At 49.2% G+C, this 8,843-nt stretch overlaps 1 protein-coding gene across 1 annotated transcript; it reads left to right on the forward strand.

Moving 5' to 3' along the window:
* Positions 1-295: 295 nt before the first annotated feature.
* Positions 296-7,877, forward strand: SERTAD4 (SERTA domain containing 4). Its single transcript, XM_074864848.1, has 4 exons — positions 296-597; positions 950-1,154; positions 1,600-1,715; positions 4,873-7,877. The coding sequence occupies exons 2-4, from the start codon at positions 965-967 to the stop codon at positions 5,632-5,634; spliced, it is 1,068 nt and encodes a 355-aa protein (XP_074720949.1). The 5' UTR covers positions 296-597; positions 950-964; the 3' UTR covers positions 5,635-7,877.
* Positions 7,878-8,843: the final 966 nt, after the last annotated feature.

Genomic DNA, 8,843 nt, shown 5'->3' on the forward strand with positions numbered 1-8,843 from the left:
GGCCGTGTCTGGGCGCATTGTTCCGCGCTCTTCTGCCAAGAAGTAGGTGACTATGAACTCATCCCTTGCCCCTCGCAGAAAGTTTGCTCCCTCCCCTCCTCTCCCCTCCCCTCCCGCCTGCTGTCGCGGCAGGAGGCAGCTCGCAGCCTGGCGCTGGCCCCGGAGTCCCCGCTCCTGCTTAATATTCCGCCTGCTCCGCCGATGTTGTGCTTGGCTCCGGTGGGACTGCAACTCACGGCTTGAAACCGGAGCCAATTTTCTGTCTTAGTCTCGCAGTGTTTTGACTGGAGGCAGATCCAGTTCAGTCCGATCGGGGCTAGTGGAAACAACTACCTAAGTCTCTGCTGTCTGCTTCGGTTGGGAGGGAAGAAAGAAGAAAGAAACGCGATCCCCAACTGCTGGGCGCGCTCGCTCGCTCTCCCACACACGCACACCCCACTGCACACACACACACACGCGCGCACACACACACGCACACCCCCCCCACTGCACACACACACACACGCACACGCAGAGACTCGCACCCCCGCCGGTGCGGAGCGCGCCGTGCCAGCACCGCCGGCAGAGAATGGGAAGCGAGTGAGCGGATCCGTGCCGGTGTGTGAGCGCCGCGGGGACGGGCCGGCCACGGCGACGGGGCGGCGGGAGCGGGCCCGGGGGGTGGCGGGGTGTGGGGCGCGGCGGGGGGGGCAGCGCGCCCAAACTCGCGGGGCTGGAGACCCCGCGCCCTTTGTGGGAGAGGGCTCCGGTCTCGTTTCTGCCGTGAGAAGGGAAAAAAGAAAAGAACCCGCAACCCAGCGCCGGTGTGTCTGTGTGAGATACATCCGCGTGCAGTTGGTGCGGGCCGAGGCGGGAGCGCCGGGGGGCGCCGCGGGGCGGGGGGCAGGTGAGGGGGCGCCGGGGGCAGGTGAGGGGGCGCCGGGCGCTGACCGCGCTGCTTCGCTTCCAGGTGCCGGCGCCCGCGATGACCCTGGTGCTGCCCATGCAGCGGCTGGGCCGCCCCATCGCCGCCGAGGGAGCCGCCGACCTCGCCGCCTACCGCGCCCTCTGGCAGCCGCCCTGCTGCGGCCGCCCCGGCCCCGCCGCCCCGGCCCCGTCGCCCCCGGCCCCGCCGGCCCCCCCGGCCCCGCCGGCCGCCGGGCCCCCCGCCGCAGGTAGGCACCGCGCCCCCCGGCCCCGCGGGGGGGACACGGGGGTTTGTCCGCGGGTCGGGGCGGGCGGGAGGCGGGGGCTCCCCCACGGGCGAGCGCGGCGGGGCCGCAGGTGCGCGGGGCTCTCGGGGCGCCGTCGCGCCCGGGCGGCGGGGGCAGCGCCGGGGAAGGCGCCCGCGGCCGGCCGGGGCGAAAGTTTTGCCGAAGCCGAGCGTGCGGAGGGGGGCCCCGGTTCCCCGAGCCGCCCCGGTTCCCGGAGCCCCCCGCGCCGGCGGCCCCGGCTGGCGAGCGGCGCCGGAGTCAGGTGAGGGTCTATTCCCGATCGCTGCCGATAGATGGGAAAATACGCGGTGGAGTTCTGTAGCGCGAAGGGAAACGAAAAGTATTTTGTTTGGAGAACCTCCGGCAAACCGCATGTCATTTGTCATATCTGATTTATTACCCGCAGGATCGCATTACAGGGGAATTTCAAATCCTGTAACAACATCCAAGATCACATACTTTAAAAGGAAATATGTGGAAGAAGAGGATTTTCATCCACCACTCAGCAGCTGTACACATAAAGTATGTTTTCTAATAGTCATTATTTTTACTCCGAGTTTCAGATGCTTAGTAACACTCGATTGACCCATTTCCAGAAGGCTGAAACACTCCACTGAAATTAGGAGAAAGATCCAGCTGTTTGCTCAGAAACGAATAGTTGTCACTTGTTCACATTTATTGTTTTATTGTCATCGAATTGCTTAAGAAGCAAAGCCGCTTCTTCATTTGTAACAACTGTAAATGGAAACGCTGAGAATAACTTTTTTTTTCCAGATTATTTTGTTCTTAGCTGGTTTATATCGTGCTTACAGAAACAGCTCCATAACAGCATGAGAACAGCAGAAAGGAAGAACATCAATAAAAAGGGCCCACGATTCCCCACTCATTCCAAACTTTTTCCGGGGGAGAAAATAGTAATAGGTTCCATGTACCCCAAATGGGTTACAGATCCTCTAGAAAAATAGAATGACTTGGAAAGCGAGTACAAGCTCCTTCAGTATTTAATCCTGTTTATTAAAAAGCTAATAACTCCAAAAGAACAGATTAGTAAATGAAAGAATATTTTTTTTTTTAATGAATGCTGTCAGGGGAGGGATTAGGGCAAACATTTCCCAGGCCAGTGAATACATAAATTGAAATCTAACTTTTTTTATGAGAGATTTTATGCTCTCATTCATTAAGGGCTCAGTCCTGTAGGGAACTGAATGCCCAGAGTGATGTGCTTAAGGATAGCATGTGCCTTGAGTTCCCATCCTTACCTTGCTGGATTGTACCTGGCCCACGGCAGCCCGGTGCTACCCAAGTACTGCTGGTGACAGAGAGGCCGCCATACAATCTGATTTATGCCCAGCTTATGGGGGTCGGTGGTACCACAAGAGCCCCAGAGATAGAAAGCTAAAACAGATCAAGATGCGGAGCGAGTTTATACCTTATCTTTCCCTGCGTCGCAGAGGCGGCCTTCTGAGATGTGGGGAGAACAGAGCGCCTGGTCCCTGCTGCGGACACTGGGCGGGCAGGTCTGCCCAGTGGGATCCTGTTCCCTGGAGGGATTTCCACAGGGGAGAAGCGGGCAGTAACGCTGAGCTCGCTTCCCAAGGACCTTAGAGTAGCTGAAAGAATTTTCAGCTACAAGTAGTGTTGGCTGGAAATAAGTACCTGACTGGGAAGGTGGAAAACTGCCCCGCCGTTAATTCCAGAAGGTGCCCGGCCTGCTTCCAGAGTGATGATCAAATAGCACTGAGGGTGTCGAAAAATGTGCTCTGGTTAGTGAGCGTGTCCCACATGTCACATCGCTCTCCAATTTCAGCCATTTTTTTTCTTGGCTAGATTGTTGGATTTTTGTATCAGTGATTATTTTCCTCGCAGAGAGGAGGAATAGTTACTTATCCCTTTCTAACAGCATAAAAAAACAATTGTGGAGGCATTGATAAGACAGACCTGTCCCAGACATCGTTTTGTGCTGTTGTAGATGTGTATCGCGGCAGAAACCCTGGGTCACCAGTTTCTTCTGGTTGACACAAGTGTGTTTTCTACTTTGCAACACTGAGCTCTGGGGAAGGGAGGATGCCCACCAGATTTATTTGAATTTCTTACCTCCACTGCCCGGTAAAGAAAGAGTTATGTTCTGAGATTCCTTGTCCCATAGAGTGTATGACACTAGGGCCCCAGGGCCCCTCTCCAGAGGGCTGTTGGCAAACGTTTGTAGTAGAAAGCCTTTGACGACTTGTTCCTACTGGTGACCCTCCAGGATGTATCTCCAGCAGGATCACAGTTCAAGGCTTACTGGTTTGCTCCAGGCTTTTATGGCTTCACTGACTATTGCTGCAGCAGGTATAAAGGATGCAAATTAACCAATAGGCTTAATATGATTTAAAATGAGTCATTTATTACAGAAAATTACTCTCTCTAACAAAGAGGAGCTTCAGCTGTGAACTCACATGAAAACACGGCCCATTTTTGTTTTTACGAGGCACTGGCCTGCTTCTAAGCCCTGCAGACAGGACCAGGCTGTGGAAAGAACTAGAGGGCCGAGGAGAGCTGAATGGATGTGAAAAGCAGCTGTGCTTTAAGCTCTTTCAGTCCTCATAGCTACGACTTCCACTCTGCAAAAATGCTGTAACCATGTGGGAAAGGGAAGAATGATCAAGCCACAGATGGGGGGGATTTAGAGCAGTCTCTCTTTGTGCTGTGCTGCTCTCCTCCTACGCAAACCAAATTCTTACTAAAAATGAAAATTAGTTAATAGTGCTTACAGTAGCATGCGTTGCCCCCTCTCTTATTTTGATTCCCAGGGTAGCGATTACAGCGCAGAATCCGGGGCCTCCCGGGGGCAGTAACCTGCTCGTGCTGCCAGTGCTGAGAAAGGGAGTCCTGGAAGGACCATGGAAGGGAGAACAAATCTGTGGGCGTCGAGCCAGGATTTCTGCAAATCCCTATCCTCGCCTCGTTTCCTGACCTTGTCCCTGCCTATCTGCGTTCCCACCAGTCCTGTAGAGCGCAGGGTGTAGGACGCAGGCCAACAGCTGCTCTCCAGATGCTGGGATGCTTGGAGAGATGGGTTTCTCCCTGCCTCCCTCCCTTCCTGCACTTCTGTACACAAGAGCAGTGCAAGGGAGCTTGGCAAATGGCGACCTCCTCGCTGGAGGGCCTCTTCCACTGGCAGCGGATGAAATGCTCCGACGCTTGCAGCGTGAGGCGAGGGCTGCTGGCTGCGTCTTGCCAACCCTGAGGCTGCAGGAGGGGACCTTCACTTGGCTTCCGAGCTTCGTAGAAGCCCCACAGGGGATGATGGAATTGGGTCAATTTACCTCAAAAAGTCCCCAGCCATCACTGGAGCAAAACTGCACACCAATTTTATGTTCTAACCCCAAATGCAAATAAAGAGCCAGATGTGTGCATCTGGATCTCACTCTCCCATCCTGGATTCGTGCCTTGCGATTGCCTCTGGGGTGTAATGCTCAGCTGCTTACTTCCTAAACCTGGGTGAATGCTGTGGCCAAGAAGAAGCAGGTCCCTGGCTACATGGGTGTGAAAAATGAAAAGCCAGTTTTAGGCACCTCAGGAAGAGAATGGGAAAAGTAGCAGTGCAGGGGGAATACTTTGCTTCATTTTCTTTCACCTGGCCTGGAACAAAACCAGTTGCCTTCAGCTCCATATCTTCTGTCTTTTGCATTTTCAGACAATCTCCGTGTTTGAGGAGCGGGCCCATATTCTTTACATGTCTTTGGAAAAGCTGAAATTCATTGATGATCCTGAAGTCTACCTGCGGAGATCCGTCCTCATCAACAACCTAATGAAGAGAATCCACGGAGAAATCATCATGCAGAACAACTGGTGCTTCTCCGCCTGCTCCTTCAGCAGCACCTCGCCACAAGAGTGGTTTGTGCCTCAGGACTGTCCGTACAGAAAACGCCTTCGGATGGCAAAGGAGGAGTACGAGAAGCTCCACACGTGCTGCTTCTATCAAGAGTGTGGCAGTCACTATTTAAATCTACCCTACTCTGTTAATGCTAGTACAGAAAATACTTCCTCCTCTTCTTCCTCCTCTTCCTCCTCCTCCTCCTCCTCCCCCTCCATTTCTTTGCCAAGCTGTTCCCAGCAGGTGGATTATGACATTGGCAGTGCCCCTTCTTACAGGAGTGATGACCAGATACCTGCTAATGAAATATTCATCACTAATGCCAGGTCTCACACTAATCAGGAAAAGGCAAAATTTAATGACGAGAAAGGAGGTAATGAACCTGAGCGAGAGAGCATCGTCCTAAACTGTGAACCTGTAAGAGGCACCCATGCTCTCGAGTGTAAAGGCAAATTTTATGACTATTTTGAGACTGGATGCAATGACAAGAGCAACATAAGTGAATCTTGGAAAAAATCCTTAAGGAAAAAGGAACCTTTACCAAGTAATAAAATGTGCTGCAGCAAAGGAAGTAAAATATGAGGCATCTTTCTTGCTCTGTTGAAGCATGCGCAGCATGTTCGTTTGTCTATCAAATTTTTATTTTGAATGGATTTTTTATAGTTTTCTACAAATGATACAATCATGCCACAAACGTTACATGTAGTTCTAAATGACTGGAGAGCAGATTGCGTAAAGCGTCTCTATGATCTGCATCAGCGGGCTATTTATAAATATGGAGACTTCATAAAGAACGCAGTTGCGTTACTGCTTAGCACTGTAGTCTGTACAGCTATGGTGTAGCTTTTGTTACTGAAAATACCAATCAGCCAGATGGGGAAAACATATTGTTTTATATATCCCCGCCCCCAAGAAGTCTGCCATTAATTAAGAAGAACCTCCATTATGTTTACCAAGGAATTAGAAGTCTGGTAAACAAATTGATGCTACCAGCAAGGGCGATGTGCTCCTTGTAACTCAGTATTTGTTCTGACAAAGGACCGTCTTCATGGACTGGGAATAAACCATCCTTACGTTTTGTACTGATACTCTTGAATTCCTGGACTCAGCATCTTGTTCAACTGACAAAATAGGACATAGCATAAAGAAATAACCTGTTTATGGGATCTTGATCAGAAACACAACATGCAGCTCAAGTACTTGCATGTTTTCACCTCGGCTGTAATAACTAATGAGGCTTGTTGTTATACAGGGCAGGTTTTTTTTTGGTGCCTTACTTTTTGTCTTAATTTTTGCCAGTGTGAAAATTAAGTATAAATCAGTGATACAGCAGGGATTTAACCTAAACAGAGGAAAAAAAAAAACCCACAGGGTGGATCAATATTATTAGAAACCTTTAACCTTTGAAGTACTGAGTTCAACTTCCTATTCAAACATCTCTGTTCTTCCTTTTTGATGCTCAATTGCTTTTTGATTTGCCATCCTTAGGAAGGGATTTAAGAAACAATAGAGAGATGTCTCTTGTAAACAAGCATTCGATGCTTGAGTGTTACTATGGCAACTGTCTGTTGCTGGGGCTCTTTTTTTTCCTTCTTCGTATAATGAAGTTCATGAACCAGTGGCATGTTTTATACTTTATTCTGTTTCGCATAATTTCTCTCTCTTAGATTGCAAAAGCATGCGGGAGTTTTCTATGACTTTTGCCGTTGATTTAAAAAAGACAAGAAAGGAAAGCAAAAAGCACAATGTTAATCCATAACGTGGCGATAAACACGATTTTATCTGAATGAATGTAAGGGGTTTAATTTTAAAAAAGAACATTTTGGAGAAATGAGCTGAGATTTCAGTGGCTAAGGACAACATTTAGTCAGCCCTAGGTAGACCATCTGCAAAAACGTGCTGTTTAAAATGCCCAGAAGACATTAGTCGGGGTTGGACCGAGAGTATTTTGAGTCTTGGATCCACCAAATTAATTAGTTCCCACAGTCCCCATAACAACTGGCAGGATGTGCTCAGCAAAATAGCCACATCCAAGCCATGGCTGACTCATAATAGCTGCCTGTTCCCACAGCATCATGCACTCAAATGACATCTTCTCTGCTTGGTTCTTGTCCAAAGGGTGAAATTCACCTCTGTGCTGGGGGAGCAGCCAGCTCGGCGCAGGGCACGAGGGTCCCCAGGGGGACACCGCCCTGGGCTGCACCCAGCTTGGCCTTGGAGTCAGCCAGGTCTCTGGGTCAGAAACCTCCTGCTCTGGGTTTCACGGGTTCAGCCAGAGTCCTCCGGAACAACGGTTACTTTGGGTGGCATGTGCACCCCGCAGCCTCGTTTGCAAAATGGACAGTTTTCATGAGTAAGCCTGGTGGTCACAGGAAAAAGCTCACCCCCAGCCAGAGTGACCACAAAGAGAGTAGGATGTAAACCAATGATAACCTTTATGCGGTCAGGTGAGTTGGAACAGATAAGTTTGTAAGGGTTATCATTGTGAAGAATGACAAAGAAAGAAAGTATAAGTCCCACCTGATTTCTCCAAGACAGAAGCTTTTTTTATTATTAATAATAATATTAAATATAGATCTCATTCATACAGTGTATGAGTAGGATCATCATTTAGACATTTGTCCACAAGGACCAATTTTTTAAAAATGATTTTTCTTGTGTTATATCCAGATAGTCTAGTAATGTCTGCTCTTTTCCAATATTTGATAAACACTTGATGTTTTAAGCTTAAATATTAGATGCTTGTATACTAATGTGTTGTTGTAGTAAAGTGAAATTTCCTTGATATATATTTATTAAAATGACCAAAATTCATTTTAATTTTACATCTCAAATGGCTACTGGGTCCTTTCCCCCATGTTCCCCTCCCTCACTCAAGGAAATGCCATTTAATCAAACTGCTCCCTGCTGAAGAAGTTACGCTGCGGTTGACTCTGCACCTCAAGCTGAGTCCAGGATGGAGCTCAGCCTTCTTGGGGTTTCAGGAGCCTTTAGGACAGTCTGAAGGTGCACGAGAAGCAACAGACTTCTCTGAGGACTTGCACATATAGCCAAGGAAAATGCCTGGCCAAATGCTGCCCAAACCACAAATCAGCTAACACTTACAGGAGGGCTGAAAGTTTTTTGACCCTAAGGGGCTCCTTCGTCTTCAAGAACAAGCCTGCACACATAACCCATTGCAGAGTCATCTGAGTTGAATTTGCACCAGCTGAAGTGATGGATCAGGAGAACTCTCTGTCTACTCTGGCCTCTCTAGCAGCTTCTTTAGTTCCAGGGACACCTAGAAATTAACCTGTTACAGCTCTGGACAGTCTTACTGGGTGTCATAAGGGTCTGTAAGGGATGAAATGTCACCTAATGAAGGTTGGCCTAAGGCCTAAGTGGTCTTTTATGCCTTTCTCTGGACCCTGCCTCACAAAATAATAGGAAATACTGAAAGTACATGTATTGGAGTCGGGAGTCCACTGATTTATCCTGTTTGCTTCAGAAGAGACAGAGGTATTTCATGTTAGAAAAGGGAGTTGGAAACACCCTTGTCCAATTGCCAGAACTGCAGTAGACCTTGATCGGATTTCCAGCCTGGGCTAGGCTGAATGGGTTCGTGGTTTAAATTTGGTTTGATTTATGGCATGTGAAGAGTGTAAACGTGATAGGCCTTTTCCCCACTGCACGCTCCAGTACTAAGGACATCTTGCTAGTATCACAAATTCTCAAGAAATACTTCTTTTCGGAGATTATGCTAATGCCTTTCATCCGTATGTCCCACGCATAGCTACAAAATGAATCCTCCC

The sequence above is a fragment of the Strix uralensis genome, chromosome 3 (assembly GCF_047716275.1).
Source record: "Strix uralensis isolate ZFMK-TIS-50842 chromosome 3, bStrUra1, whole genome shotgun sequence".
In the NCBI taxonomy this organism is placed as follows: domain Eukaryota; kingdom Metazoa; phylum Chordata; class Aves; order Strigiformes; family Strigidae; genus Strix; species Strix uralensis.

Bases quoted from the DNA above. Each gene is read 5' to 3' on its own strand.
- SERTAD4 (XM_074864848.1), top strand. From the start codon at position 965: ATGACCCTGGTGCTGCCCATGCAGCGGCTGGGCCGCCCCATCGCCGCC. The intron at 1,155-1,599 runs GTAGGCACCGCG...TATTACCCGCAG, and splicing joins CGCCGGGCCCCCCGCCGCAG to GATCGCATTACAGGGGAATT. The intron at 1,716-4,872 runs GTATGTTTTCTA...TTGCATTTTCAG, and splicing joins TCAGCAGCTGTACACATAAA to ACAATCTCCGTGTTTGAGGA.